Source organism: Schistosoma mansoni, chromosome W (assembly GCF_000237925.1).
Source record: "Schistosoma mansoni strain Puerto Rico chromosome W, complete genome".
In the NCBI taxonomy this organism is placed as follows: domain Eukaryota; kingdom Metazoa; phylum Platyhelminthes; class Trematoda; order Strigeidida; family Schistosomatidae; genus Schistosoma; species Schistosoma mansoni.
In genome coordinates, this window is record NC_031502.1 from 17,902,473 (window position 1) to 17,917,767 (window position 15,295).

Below are 15,295 nucleotides of genomic sequence, written 5' to 3' on the forward strand. Positions count from 1 at the left end.
CAAAACATAACAATGTCAAATTCATTAATACATGCCTTAGTTTCGTCTTTATATAGTATCACAATAATTATGGACTTATAACTGTAGAGCCTGATGATGAAGTTGTTGAAAACACTTGTTAGTTCAAATATTCTTCATTTTTGAATATTCTATGGGGATTTCTAAGGAATAATTGTTTCAAACCTCAAGCTCTTAATAAAGAAAAATGAACTGTAGAATTACGTCGACAAAATGCAGAAGTATAATCAATGTTACAATTGAGTTACCATTCTTGGTAAAGAGATATAAAATGATAATAATAAGTATATTTTTTGTTATATCTCAATGAGTAGTAATCAGCAGAACTCGGTTATTTATGCACTCTGAAAAAGTGGCTTACATTAAGTCACGAAACATCAGAAATACAATTTTTCTACTCATTGGGATATAATAAAAAATATATTTATAATTAAATTTCTACCCAATGCTCAATTTATTTGAAACTATCGAAGTATTGAATGATTCATGGACTTTAACTACTTCACCAGACTGATCATCGTCGAAATAAGTTCTTTTTGCTGTTGAATAACCTTAGAAATTGGGCTTATTATTATTAAGAATATACGATATAAAGATTAAAATCATGACAACCTTCCCTAACATGGATCACGAATTGCACATTTGTTGCTATTGTTCCCATAAATCTCATTTTTTGAGTCAACAGCTTTATAAAATGGTATTTTAGTTAAGTTTCTCTTGTAGTTGACCGGTCACTAGTGACCAGTCTGTCTGAGTCTTTATTTTAATTCATTATGTTTATTGGAACGAACTTTAAGAGGCTTGAGCTCATAACGTACAGCCTAGAATTCGCGGATTACTCACCGTTTATCGTTTTTATTATTGCAGCACAATGATAATTATTACTATTGTGACTATTGAACACCAAACGATGACCGAGTTTCGATTCTTTTCAAACCTCTAGGCATTGTACTGCCGGTTAGTTAGGATACAGGTCAAACATTACAACACGTTTATTGATAAATTTTCTATATTACAAAGTTAATAAGTAACTTAACTGAGAGTACAATATATATTTATTATCAAAATTATTGTTCTCGATTCCTTTACAACTCGAACTTCTGCTCATTCTACTCAACAATCTATTTTGAATTCATAACCGAACACTAATTTTGATCTTTAAGTTACTAAGTGAAGTATGTAAAATCCCACTAACCACTTTGGATTATGTGCCGGCTTTCAGAAACTCAATTATCTTCCTCTTTTAATAGTAAAAAAATTAAGATATTGAAAATTAAAAACGGGCTTTTCACCCACTGAAAAATCCAGTTTTCTGTGCAATAGTTAAATGGACAGGATGACATAATCAGTATGATGACGTAACCATTAACAATTCGTATTTCATTAACTGTTTATTTTGTTGTATATAAGTACTCTTCCGTTGACATCTTTCACCTTGTAGGCCAGGTGTTTTTATGGGTGTACTGTATTTTTTTAGCATGTTTGAACAATCAGGATGGTTTCACTCTCTTTTGAGCTCAGTATTATAGTGTATTTTCGGGCTGAAATAAATTTGACATAGCAAATATTTACTGAAAATATTAATTACATATTGTTTAAGGGGGCCTTAATCTCGTATTTAGTCACTTTCATTTGAATTTGCACAATTTTACCGTGCATTATATGTATATGATTAAACTGTCTAACTCAGTTGTTAAAATTTAACATATTTCCTTGGGTGTTTATTTAAATTTTCCCTTATTTCTTATGTACACGGGTAAGCATTTAAGTGATTGTTCTTCTCTTATTCTATGATAATATTCAATTCAAAATGAATTGAGTCAATCACAGGTCTTCACTACGTAACGCTTTCTATTTACTAATGAACAACTTTTGAATGGTCTCATCAGTTCCTAAACCTCATTTGAAGGTTTAGTTTATTATGTCTGAATCACAACTAAAGAGTAAAAATGTTATCAGAAACTTAGGTTCTATGGAAAATTATTTATAATTTGCTACATTTTGTTGAAAACAATGAAAGGAGAATGTGAATTCATACTAAAAGATATAAAGACATTTATATAAGTTAGTCTGTTTAGAAATCATAAATTTTGATTAATTCACTCTATTTTTGTGTATTTAGTTACAACTATCATTCAAGTTGATCGTCTAAGAGTAACCAGTAGAAGAGCCAGTGAGAAAAGTTATCGGGTCAGTTATTTCTCAAGATATGACATTATAAATTGCAAGTAATCTTTGGAATGGTGTCGGTCTACGATAAAACTATTTAAAGTTTAAAAAAGAACATTATGTACAGCATGAAAACCAAATTTCAGTAAAGTACTGTGCTTGTGTAATTTTGAAACATTTGAGGAATAACTTATTTAAGAAAATTTTACATCAGTGATTGAAAGTAGCTGAAAAATAATATAAAGCCAAGGAGCACTAGGGATCTGTAACCTCCTGTTTGAGACTGCTCGATAATGGATGACAACTATCCAAAAATCGAACAACACGAAAGAAAAAGACCTTCAGGTCTTTTACCCAGCATCACCTTAGTGAAACTATAACTTGAAATTCACTGCTGGCAATCTTCAGCCATAATCGATTCGCAATGCAGAGCACCTAGCATTCAATTTAATAAATGAGAAACGCTTTCATTCCCGATTTGGTCAACTTTATAAATTACAGATTCCTACCCTATTTTCTAAAAATCGATCTCTAACTGGGCTATTAATAAACGTATGTTTATGGTATAATTACATTTAACAATAAGTTTTCTGGTAGTTGGTTGTACTGTATGGAAAGATTACCAAACTGAACATTTTTATTTAAACTGTGGCTAATTCATACTCAGCTCATCACTTTGTCCCTTAGCTTACACACAGTTTACGAATGAACGACTTGATTTGTTTTCAGAATCATTTTTAAATAAATCAAGTCACAATGAATCATAGAAAAATGCTTTATTATTGGGATAGAATAAAAGTAATAACATACCTTCTAATTCAAGACCCAAGTTCAGAATGAATTAGACAATCTTCTAAACAAATCATAGATAGTAAAATTCTAAATCGTAGCTTTATTTATTTTACATTTATAAAAAGGAGAATTTTCGTCTTAACAAAAGCATTCTATGTGATACGAATACAATTAGTAATAAATTTAAGGAGGGAAAATATATTTGTAAAATCTCAACGATTGAATTATAAGTAAATACGTTTCACTCGGCATTCGGGTCCAAGCTTTTTCAAGGAAATATAATCGAACATGAAAATTATCGAATAGAAGTAGGTACATGGTACTATGGTTAACTATATACTAAACAGGTTGTCTAATCATGTTAACAATGTTGAAAGTAAGAATTCTGATTGAGATCATGAATCGATTGATGCTAGATCACCATTGATCTCAATCAGGAAACTTTACAACCTCCACAACCCCATACTGAAAGTAAGAATTATCTGCAATGTGCATGCGACACCTGGTGTGTAAAGAAAAGTGTGTTAAAATAACGTATTGTGTGCATGTGTAAATGGATCTGAGGTCAGAGACATTTTATTGACTATTTGTCGCCTCTGATTGGCAAATTTCTGAAGAAAACAGCCGATCTTATAGGTGATAAGAGTCAAGCATGTCACTGCATGCATGAAATGAAAATAAATAAACGAAATAAACTTAGTTATTTATGTTATTATGTTGATCAAGCTAGTTGTTCTTCATATATTCAGATAAACCAACTGGTTAGAACAGCTGAAAATAATTGTTGTTCAGATAATAAGTGATAAATTAAATTGAATAAAATGTGAAGCCCTTCATTTTGATGTCAATTAGATCGGAAGATGTTGTCGACGGCCTCACCACTTTAGTGGTCCGGGATCTGACTCCAATTAGATCGTATGAGTGATTGCTATTGAATGATGTCGTCAATCATCGTATATAATTAGCGACTTGAATCGCGTTAGTGAATAACGGAATTAAGTAAGTCAGATACGAGAATGAAGTTTCGAATACGTATGTTTTGTACAATCGTTGATCAGAACAGACAGGGAAACGGAGCGAAGGGAGAAAAAAGGGAAGAGAGAGAAGCGAAATGACCCGCAGTGTAGAGGGCGTTCCAGCCAACTCGATTTAATCAAGCGTGAATCGATATTTATAATCAGCTAAGAATAAGTTGCAGACATGTGATGAATAAAGTAGGAAATGCATCCACATACGCTTACATAAAACCAGTCAAGGTTGACAAGTGAATAATTAACAAGATCAAATATAGCTTGAGCAGAATGAATAAGCTGGTTTGTTCAGAAGCTAGAATAAGCTATATGGGCTCGACATAGGATCAGCCACTACAAGTTATTACTTGCCATGGTACAACTAATTGTATACCATCTCTCCTACTAATAGTGTTTGGATTTACCCACATGTGAAGGGCTTCAGCTGTTAGTCTAGCTTTATATGGACTAAAACCTCTTTAGATGATTCTTGTGCCATTGAAATCGATTGTATGACCCGAGTCTATTAAACGTAACGCTATCGTTGACTTGTTTTCGAGTCTTTTCAGATCATCTGAGGATGTAGGAATAGGCTTCAAGCAAATTTTGTGTTCCTTCACCCTCACATTCAGTTGTCGTAAATTCTCACTTACATATTTAGCATTACAACCACTACATTTGGTCCCATATACATAATTTCGTTGTTCCTTCATTCGTACTAAATGTTTGATTGTTTCCAGTTTAAAGTTTAGAGTATTGTTTGTTCTAGAGAATACTCTTATATTTCAGAGATTTGTGATCTTTCTAATCTCTTCTGAAGTTCCTTTATGATATGGGATCACTACCGAGTTAATTCATTCTTTCAGTTTATCCATCTCCTTTTTGGTCTTCTTTCTTAATTATTCATTCTGAAAAATCCTTAGGATATTTAATCATGATCAAAGTGGACATAACTAAATTCATTTCAGTTCCTTCATCACTCAGTTCAGTGACGAGTTTTCGAACTCTGTTTATCAAACTCTTGGCTACTGTCACTTTGGTGGAATGGGCATGTGCTGAATTGTAATCTTGATATTTCTCAGAATATGTTGGCTTTTGGAATACATTATTCGTTAAAGAATCATTACGTTTCCTTTCAACGAAACACTTCAGAAAAGATAATTTGTGGTCAGCGGATTCCATCTCCTTGATGAATTTGATGTTGTTAGGTATACTGTTGACGTTTTCGAACAGTTCATCCAATTCATTTCGTTTTATACGAAAAAAAAGTGTCATCTACGTAACTCAACTACATTTTTGGTGGAAGATGACACTTTTAGATTTCAATTGTTTCCAATGTATGGATATGTAAGTTAGTGGCAATTGAAGAAACAGGTGATCTCATAGAAACCCCCTCTGTTTGTCTGTACAATCTAACATCAAAAACGTTTTTTTCTGGATCGTTTGTCTTTTTTAGTTTTACAGCTGAACAATGATTCTAAATATTTATGAGTCAGCTAACTAGCTTTCCTTTATTTCATTATCTCCTCGAACTGTGAAGTAAAGCTAGGTAGATTGATTATTGTCTTTCAGATCCAAAATAGAAACACAATGCAGTTTTTGTTAGGTAAACGTTTCTGCACTTTCCATTCTTTCTCATACATCTCATTTATCTGACCACATGACCTCAGATAAACGTCACAAATGTGTGGAGTATTTATAATTTACTTAAGAACAATTTAATAAACAAATATTTTACTAACAGGACCAATTATGAGGCTGTTTTGTCATAATAAACTGGTTCGAACAGGTAAAGAATGAAAAATCATTCTTTTGTACTATTTTTGTTTTTATACAAAAGACAAACGGATGGATATACAAACACATATAAGTTAACCTAAACAAATATTTAGTGTGCTGGAACACTTAGAGTCAGAATTTAATCGATAAGTTAAGATTTCTGTTATGTACACTGGAATATACCTCATAGTTTTAATGATTGGTTGAAAATCTATTCGTACCAAATAACAAATCCATCATGATTTAGATTCAATAGATAAAATATAAATTCGTGTGTGTTAGTACCTGATTTTAAACAATACTAACTTAGTAATTAACCAGATGTCAATTACTTACAGAAATATCATTTGCACAGATTACTAAATTTTGAGTAGTTCTTTTAGAATCAGTAATTTACGAAGGTACTGTAGTCCAATAGTCAGAAGTAATCGAAATTAATTCTTATCTGTCAGGTTACTCCATGCAGTAACTGCATATCTGACCATCAACTTCTGTACGTTTTGTGCTACAATGTTTTCTGACCATTCGGAAACCCATTACCTGAATGAATAGAGAGAAAAACAAGAAATATATGCACAAAAATTATCCTGTTTGACCCATGAGTGTCTGTTATTAAAGGACTAGTCATTGTGACTTTATTTTTCACTTGTTATGATAGTCAGATCAGAAAAGATTGAAGGGAAATGTTTGGATTTTCGTCATATTTATACCTAGAAGTTTGAATACACATGTATCTTACTACACAAAGCCTACCAAATCGATATAACCAGCTTGTTTTCAAATAGTCTTCTTCTGAATGCTTTTGCAATTGGATGAAGAACCGACGATTGTTAGAATAAGCAGTCCTCAGTTCTCAGAAATTAAAGATAATGTCAATAATCATTGATTGTGTAGCATGTCAATAAGAGTGGTTTACATGAGTTTTCGAAAGTGAAGCATCTCATGAAGTTTTTACTTTTTGTTTATACTTAGTAGTATTTAACTCGGAATAATTCTAAAACACATTTCAATAAGATGGCCGTTATGCATTTATCAAAGTAACAATACGTGGAGTAATGCTAATCATCAACTGTTATGTCTACTGAATACCGTATTTAAAGTTGATACTTTTCAGGTCAACCAACTTTGGAAAAAAAACAATCTTTCGTCTGCATTGGATTCACTCGTTGCTCTTTTGTTGTTGATATTCTATGTCCATCGGTTTCAGTTATTGCTATACCAAGTTTTTTTAATATGTTCTTAGTCTGTGTTTGTTTCTGTTGACATCAATACGAGTAGAAGATTAAGTTTAGTACATCACAGTAATTTTCGATTTTTTTTCACCTAGTGGATGATTTTAGTTAAATCTTATTCATAAGAAAATTTTCTATCCATTAGTCATTGATTATAAGCTTATTTGGTCCAAATGCCACTCAGCAGTCTATCATTTTATTTAGATTGTAGCATTATAGTTCAGTGACTAGGCTTTATGTCAACAACACTAATGAAAAAATTCCATTTCCATTGTCAAGTTGAGAAGGACTGAGTTGTGTATTTTGTCAGAAAATTATCCTCTACCGAAACCCACCTCTTTTTCAAGAAATAAACATATGTATTTATAAAAGATGATAAAGCAGGAGAAAAACATTTCACGATAATGCATCTTTGTAATAAAAGTAAGGAGCTAGCGGAAGATTTCGAGAAATGCAGTAAACGAAAAATAATTTGATGTAAACTGTTCATTAATAACAAAGAAATGAAAGGGATGTACTGCAAATTATGGATCTGAATAAGTAATATCATATGATTTATTGAAGTCAAGTTGTTGTTTTTTTATTTTCATGATGATTTAACTAACGGTTAGTTGTTTTAAGAACTTTTTAATCGTCCACTAATTTGGCCACTGTATGACGTTTTTTCCATTTTATCCAATGAGTGTACGATATCAAAGGGAACATTTACTTAGCATACAGCAGAAAACATTGCAAGTACACAACGTCAACGAAAATGGTCTTATTATACGTTTAAACTAAAGATAACTTATTGTCAAGACAAATGGTCACAGTGTTTCGAAACTATCGGTTATAAAAATATTGTCGTTTTAGCTATTTTCTGAGTCTATTAATTATGTTTATTATTCATATAAACCAGAAGTGTATACTGTTGACGCTTGCAAATCCTTTATTTGCTACTATTAATTCTGGGTACTCTAACAAGAGTCAAACAGGTTTTCTACCCTCATAATCGATTTTTACTAATCTGACAGTCCAGAGGAGTACAATAGTCAAATCAATCGAATCATACATTTTTGATAAAGGAGCCAAATCCAAGTGAACAATGAGTTAAGTACTTGCCCAATAAAATCATATTTTATGATGGTTTTGAATTAAGCGAATCTGTTAGCAAAAATAATAACCATAATTCTTAGAAGCGTTGGATTAATAGCTGATTTACATATCACAAAATTGCTCTATTTAATTTAAACACTAAGGATAAACCTTCAAAAAAATAACTCGTTAAATAATGTTTTGTTTTTGTTTTTGAGAGTGATTTAAATTGTTAACTAGTCACCAAGTTATCTAGCTTTATTATTCCCTTCAATGTTAAATATGCTTGAATCAGTGACATTTGTCTTGCAGTTTTAAACGTTAATAGATCTTAATTAATAAATACAATCTAGTGAGTTTGTAGGTGTCTTTACCAAGGTTTTACTTGATAATTTCAAATAAATCTGTTTATTCGCTGAAGAAGTGGCTTATACTGAGTCACAAAACGTCAGAAAATTTAAAAATTCAGTTTTCCTACTCATTGGGGTATTACAAATATGTTATTTTTATTAATAAATACAATCGTTTGAATTTTCAGTAATCAGAAGTACTGAAGAAAGTTTACTTTGCTTATTCAGCATTTGTGTATGCATACATAAAGCGTGAGGAAGCTTAAAATATAACTAATCAAATTTTTTATAATTTCATCAGTGAATAAAGGATTTTCAAGTGACGTTAAAGTCTAAGAAGGTTGAATTGAAATTAGTACCGTGTTACACTGGATTTTGAGTAGTATTTATCTTTGCTAATATGTGTTGTTACCAATAGCGTTTTACCAGGTGTTAGAAGCTTTAGTAGTTAAGATGCACATTTGCAGTTTAATGGAAGAAAAGCGCTATCAAAGTGCTTGGAGGTCAATTACGATTTCGAATATAGACTTTTGGATTAGGTGCGGGGAATAAACAGTCACTTGAAAATAACCAGTAACACACTGTCTAGTATTAAACCTAGCTTAATTCTTATTGAATAAGTCCGTGATGTGGCCGCTAAGATAAATATATTCATATTACGCCAAATCCGTTTCCTGGATTACACTGCTGGCCACAATTCAATTTCATTAGAAAATAACGGTTGTCTATTGTTAAATAATAGCTGTATAACTACAGATTTTTATTTTGAGTGTTCTTGGGTAACGACGAATTGTTATCAGTATAATTATTCATTAATTAACCAAATAATAATTAATTAATGAAGTATTGTTTTATGTCTTTTTAAGTTTTGAAATTCCCAATCATTAATTATCCAAAGACGTTTCTAGATATGAACCTTAAAACTCCAATGATAGATATATGTGAAATCTGTCTGTCTGTACTTGAAACATACAACTTTGATCAGCCTATAAAAATTTTAATGTTCTGTTTTGGGAAAATTTATGCTTAAAATTTAGTGACAGTTCACAATATACAACCGACAAGCCAAGAATGAAAATGTACGTTCCTTCAGGGGTTTGTATCATCTTAATTTGAGAAATTCGTCGTAAAGTCTTCCGGTAATTTTTTTAAGAAGAATTAAACTTTGAATACGTTACATTTTGAAAACTATTTACTTTCTTTTAAAATTACTTGGAAATTAAATGGAATATTAACAGGAAATCTTTCCATTTGAAACCACTTTTAAGAAGTAACATATTTGTATATTGTAATGAGTCATTACCTTTTCAAATAAGTAAATACATTCTTCATTAAAAGTGTGTCTTCAGCTTGTCAGTATACTTTAAACAGGAAATTTAGTGATTTGGGCATTTTTATGGAATCTTTAAAAGCACACAAAAGAGGTATAAGTTTTCTAAATAATCTATTAAATTTCCTTTTCTGTATGAGATTTTGAACGTTGTTTCTTGTTATCTAAACTTGTAGTTTTGGTTTGGTAAATTAATTAAATTACATGTTGTATGGAGTACATTATCGAGATAAAGACTCAAGTTAAAGAAAGAGATCTCTCTGAGAATGAATGCTAATGTATCACCATTCTGTATGTATTTTACGTCCAAAATTTAAGAAGGCAATTAATATTCTTATACTGATGTCACTGGTGTACAGCTTAACTAATTTTCCTTGATGCTGCCGTTAACTCAGCCTTTGAAGTTTGTGTATAATAAATATGACTTTTAGATAAAAGAAGTTAATATGTGAGTAGCCTTTAGTTTAATGGATGAAGTTCAAGTCTAAAGCTTTTCATTTTCGCAAAAACAGAGCAGCCATTACTTTTTAGTTATGCAAAACATATTTAAATTTTCGTGTACCAGCTTTTAACATGATATAAATGCTTTTCCGAATATCTATTTAATTAGAATATTCACTCAATAGTGATGCGATTTACTGACCTTTTTGGTAATGAAATACTTCATCAGCTCTTATATTCACCAAATAATTGAATAATACAGCTCATCAAATTGCATCGAAAAGAGTTATTGATGGCTGACAGTTAATCTACTTTTGACTGGCTGGTAGAGAGTATGTGTTTTCATGTTTATACTGTCTCGTAAACAGTTAGTATTGTTTACCTCTTTAATAATCCTAGTATAAGAGAAGATTTTGCAATTATTCCAAATAATCAGAAATGAAATTATGTGTATATGACTGAGGAACTCATTGATTGAATTCATTGATTAAAAACACAACATTCAAAGGAGATTCTGTCATTTCATTTGTATATGGAAACATGAAAATCCATATTTTTCATTGTGTGTTTATTCTCAGAATTGAATTAACTACGACAAATAAAAAGTTGCCTACGTTTTAACACATTTTGATGAAGCAGTAATCAATAGTGTTTTTAAAAATAATTAACTTTATAGTTAATTCATAGATAAATCTGTATTATCCATAAGGGACCTACAAAACAAAAAAGTAAGTCCTTCATTAAATGAGTTAACATCAAAGGCATCATAAAAATATTCTATCTGAACAATCAATTTTCTAATAAATTCGTAATAAGTCTAATTTAAGTACCAACTGATATGTATCCTAGGAACATTTATTTTATCTGCTGTCTACATTATGTCACAAAAACGATGATATAACAACGCTGATCATGACTCTATTATTGCTTATAAACGTCATTTGGAGCATGTAAGGAGATCTAGTCTATTAGATACTTTTGATGATGACAAATACTTTAGTATCTAATTACTTTTACCAACTAACTTGATAATATACTTTACTATTCAGAGTGTTGGGTTCAATGGTTGAAAGATGTACATGTTGGTAGTCCATCTTATACTTTATCTTGCGACGAAGCAGATTAACAATCTCAAGAAGTTTAGAAATAAAATCAATAATGAGATTACACAAAAACATCACTTTACTATTTCTTTAATCCTTCGAAATGCTTAATTGATGATAATTAACACAGCGCATTAAGTTAATGATGTTCAGTTTTCATATAACGCCAGTTATTGTGTGTATTTTACAGTTGCGCGCACAATATAGTTTATAACTGTTTTTCAGGTCGATCAATTGTTTGGCATTAATAAGCATACAACTATCAATTATGATAATATTAGATGCACATGTTTCAGATTCTATGTAATCGATAGTTAATCAACATATATTTATATCTGTGCTATTCAATCGATTTATGTGCTATGTTGGTTTTATTGGTTATTTAAAAGTGAATGAAAATATAGTAACATTTTCTAAAAACATTTTTCTGTATATTAGATCTTGAAATGTTCCGCCTTAAGTAAACTTTCTATTCCAAAATTTTGGATACAGTGTTTGAATTAGCGCTAGAAACAACACATAAATAGAGGATATGAACATTGTCAATTTGGATTATGAAATGTGAACGTGAAAAGTTTTGATAATATAGAAAAACACAACTAAATATTGATTCCTATTTAGTTGAAAACTGATATATATATAACGACAGTATTTTTATTATAACGTTCATCCCATTTACATATATATTATTTGAGACCGACAGACCTAAAGTCTTTACTTTCACCTCTTTGTGTAAAATCTTTTGAATAGATGATGATCTTGATACTGACTTAGTTTCCTTTAAAACTCCTCTTCTCGCACATCACAGCAATTAGACTAAGGTTGAAAAACACATTTTATAGTTTCAGCTGAACTAGATATTCACAGTTTATAACTGTATTAAAGGACTTTAACTTGTAGTATTGTTCCAATCTTATATCAATGGAAAAAACCCATCATTACTATTCATGCTAAGAGTAAGTATTGAATTAAAGATTGGCTTTCATTAAAACATCATCAATCCTTGAAGTTTTTTGGTTCAAACGTTTCGCTATTGGTAAACTGCAGAAATGCATTATTTATTATAGATCTGGCATACTTACTATTCTCTGTAAATTAGTTATTATTTCCTCAGAATTATTTAAAAGTTATCCATTGTACTAGTGATATGAGCATACCTAAGTTACCGTATTCAAGTAAATCACATATAATGAGTGTGTAGGTATCAATGCTAAGGTTGGACCTGGTAGTTTCAAATAAACTGAGCCTTAGGTAGAAAGTTAATGATAGTAACTATATTCTTGTGATATCCCAAGAAAATATTTATTATTAACTCACATATTTTCTAATAAGTGGACAATAATGGTTATGATGACGTTAATGATAGAAATTTAATCGTTTTATCCTATATTTATGACAAAACTATACACATCTGATCAGTATCACGTCATGTCACTATCGAAATTCTCAATAATAAACAAAATATTTTCTTTCAACATAATGTAACGAAGCAATAAAGCGTTTCATTATCCTTACTTAATTTTGAAAACTAAGTTTTACTTACTCATCCTTAACATTGACTACTTGGAACCATTACTCTCTTGATTTATTTTCAGTCTTCAGTCACTTAGTGCATTAATTGTTTTGCACTTCGCCTTTCTAATTCTCTCTTATTTTATGTTCAAATTATTTTTAACTCTAATAAACAATCGAGGAAATTTCAGTTGCAAGCATTCTATGCAAATAAACATAACATTTTACAATAACAGTTAACTGAACAAAAGTTTGGCTCTCACTTGACTTACTTCAATCTGAACAAAAGATCATTATCGTTAGTCTTCAGGCTAGAAATCAAGTCCAGGAACACGGTGTTCATAGACGTTTTATAGACTAACTCTATCTGGACCACCATTTGAAATCCAGAAGCTTACTCATCTTAGTATCTGTCTTTAGCTTGAACACTATTCATAACCTTTCCATCCTAATAACAGCTATTACTAACTAGTGACTAAGATCAAGTGGAAACGACTGGAATTCTTGAAAGATGTTATGGCCAGTGAAGTTCAGCCATGTCAACATTGAGACAATTTTTATATGTTTATCTAGCCAAAGTCATTCTTTGACACAGTCCTTATAGAACTCTTACACAAATATGTGTTTCGTTACCACGTTATATTATTTCATGAATTAAAATGGGACTATTCTCCAATACTGAGTGAAAAAAAATATATTTTATAACTTAATTTGAAGACTTGGAGCGATATAAACTTTAAATTCAAGAGTTTTAGCTTAATAGGTTATGTCAGTTTTAAATTATCAGATATGAGTCTAGTTGGTCGAACCATTTAATTTTCACAATCGTGAATTTGTGTGGTAATGATCTAATATGAATGAAACGTATTTGGGTTCAGCTTTAATTATATTTCCAGCATGTTAGAGTATTGTAAGATTAAACTCCAGAGATATTTGTCATCGTTTACGTCCGTTGATAATAAACTATTTAGAACTAATCATTTAAATGCTTTCAAGATGTGACATTAATTGTTGGTTTATCATTTCAATTATGAAAGTTTGTGATCATATTTGTGATGCACGGAGTATTAGTATGTTTGCTACATTTTGTCTGAAATTCTAACCAAACTGGAATATTTCTAAACTCATTGTCAACTTCTTGTGGTTCTAGTGAATATATATAAGCATTTCAGTCAATCAGGAATATCTGAAGAAAAAGCCTCTTTACGTTGTTTACTCAATAAAACATTAATTCTATCCTCGTTGGTTATCGGTTTTTCAAGCATTTCCCAGAATCTATTGTTAAATAAATCGCTATTTCGTGATTTTGTCAGTGATTATTTGGATTCCAAAGTCAGTAATACAAACTGAACTATACAACAACTAAAGAAATTAACATGCTGTTTTTGATTATTGACGTTACCAGTTTATAAAAACTTTTTATAACTTAGCGAAATTCGCCTTGCTAGATGATAAATTACAAATTGGGCGTTCTGAGTTCAAAGAAGTCGCTACAAAATTCTACTAAAATTACAGTTTAACTAGACTGATTTAAGTAGTGCATTTACATTACCAATCAATACTGTTAGCAAATAAAAACAATACTTTTAAAAAACAAAGAGATTGTGTACTGAATTGAATTGGGTGGGGTGCTATCAACAAAAGGGCTTTAGTATCTTCTATGTTAGTTCAGTCTATTCACACCTTCAATTTATCAATCTTTCGTGTGTTATGGCTAAGTTACACGTTCCAAAATGTTTTATATAATCGTGTAATGATTTCAACGTTGAACAGTAAACACTAAGTTATTGATTCTGAAATTTGTTCACAGTAAAGTTTTACAAAAGCATAATACATAGTATGCTCGTCAGAATCATCTTAGGTAGTTTTTGTTTTGGGACACATCACTTTCAATTTATATCTTTTCGATTTCTTTTCTACACACAGATCGTACCAAACATTCCTGTCATGGTTCCTGTCCTGTGGTAAATGGACGAGGTTATTGCTGGGGTCCAAAGCCTGAGATGTGTCAAAAAAGTAGGCATACCAATTCATTCCTATATTTTCAGAAATAAATATGTTATTTGTTTTACGATAAACTTAATCAATATAATTCATTCACTATTTATTTTGAGTCACATATTCTGCTGAATGACATCCAGCATATATGTTTACTTTAAGTAAACATTATTTTTGGTATAAGTGGTGTTTGTGTCTCATGATTTTTCGTGTTCTTACAAACCGTACTGACGTATCACCAACAAATTTAAAATAATTAGATCCCACACCTATTACATAAGTGATCAAAAAATTCATCTCCAATAAATTACAAGCAGTTTTATAGCATCTGAATATTCTTCAATTTAATACACGATTTTCAAGTGATCACTTTGCTGTTTTTTAACAGACACAGTCACGAATCGTGTGACTAGGGAAAAACTTAGGGTTTGCTTTATTTTCTCTCAAGAACATGTGTGTGTCGTCTATCTTAGTCTAGTTATTTAAA

General features: G+C 30.7%; 1 protein-coding gene across 4 annotated transcripts in view; it reads left to right on the forward strand.

The window, feature by feature from the left end:
- Positions 1–14,813: 14,813 nt before the first annotated feature.
- The window catches only part of Smp_093930.1, a gene marked incomplete at both ends in the record, with an annotated part of 59,899 nt that continues 59,417 nt past the window's right edge, over positions 14,814–15,295 (forward strand). For 3 of the 4 annotated variants that reach the window (XM_018788832.1, XM_018788833.1, XM_018788834.1), the window contains one exon: positions 14,814–14,825. In XM_018788832.1, coding sequence (XP_018654338.1) covers positions 14,814–14,825 — 12 coding nt within the window. Of the gene's footprint in view, positions 14,827–15,295 lie in introns of all 4 variants that reach the window. The other variant, XM_018788835.1, reaches the window with a different exon arrangement.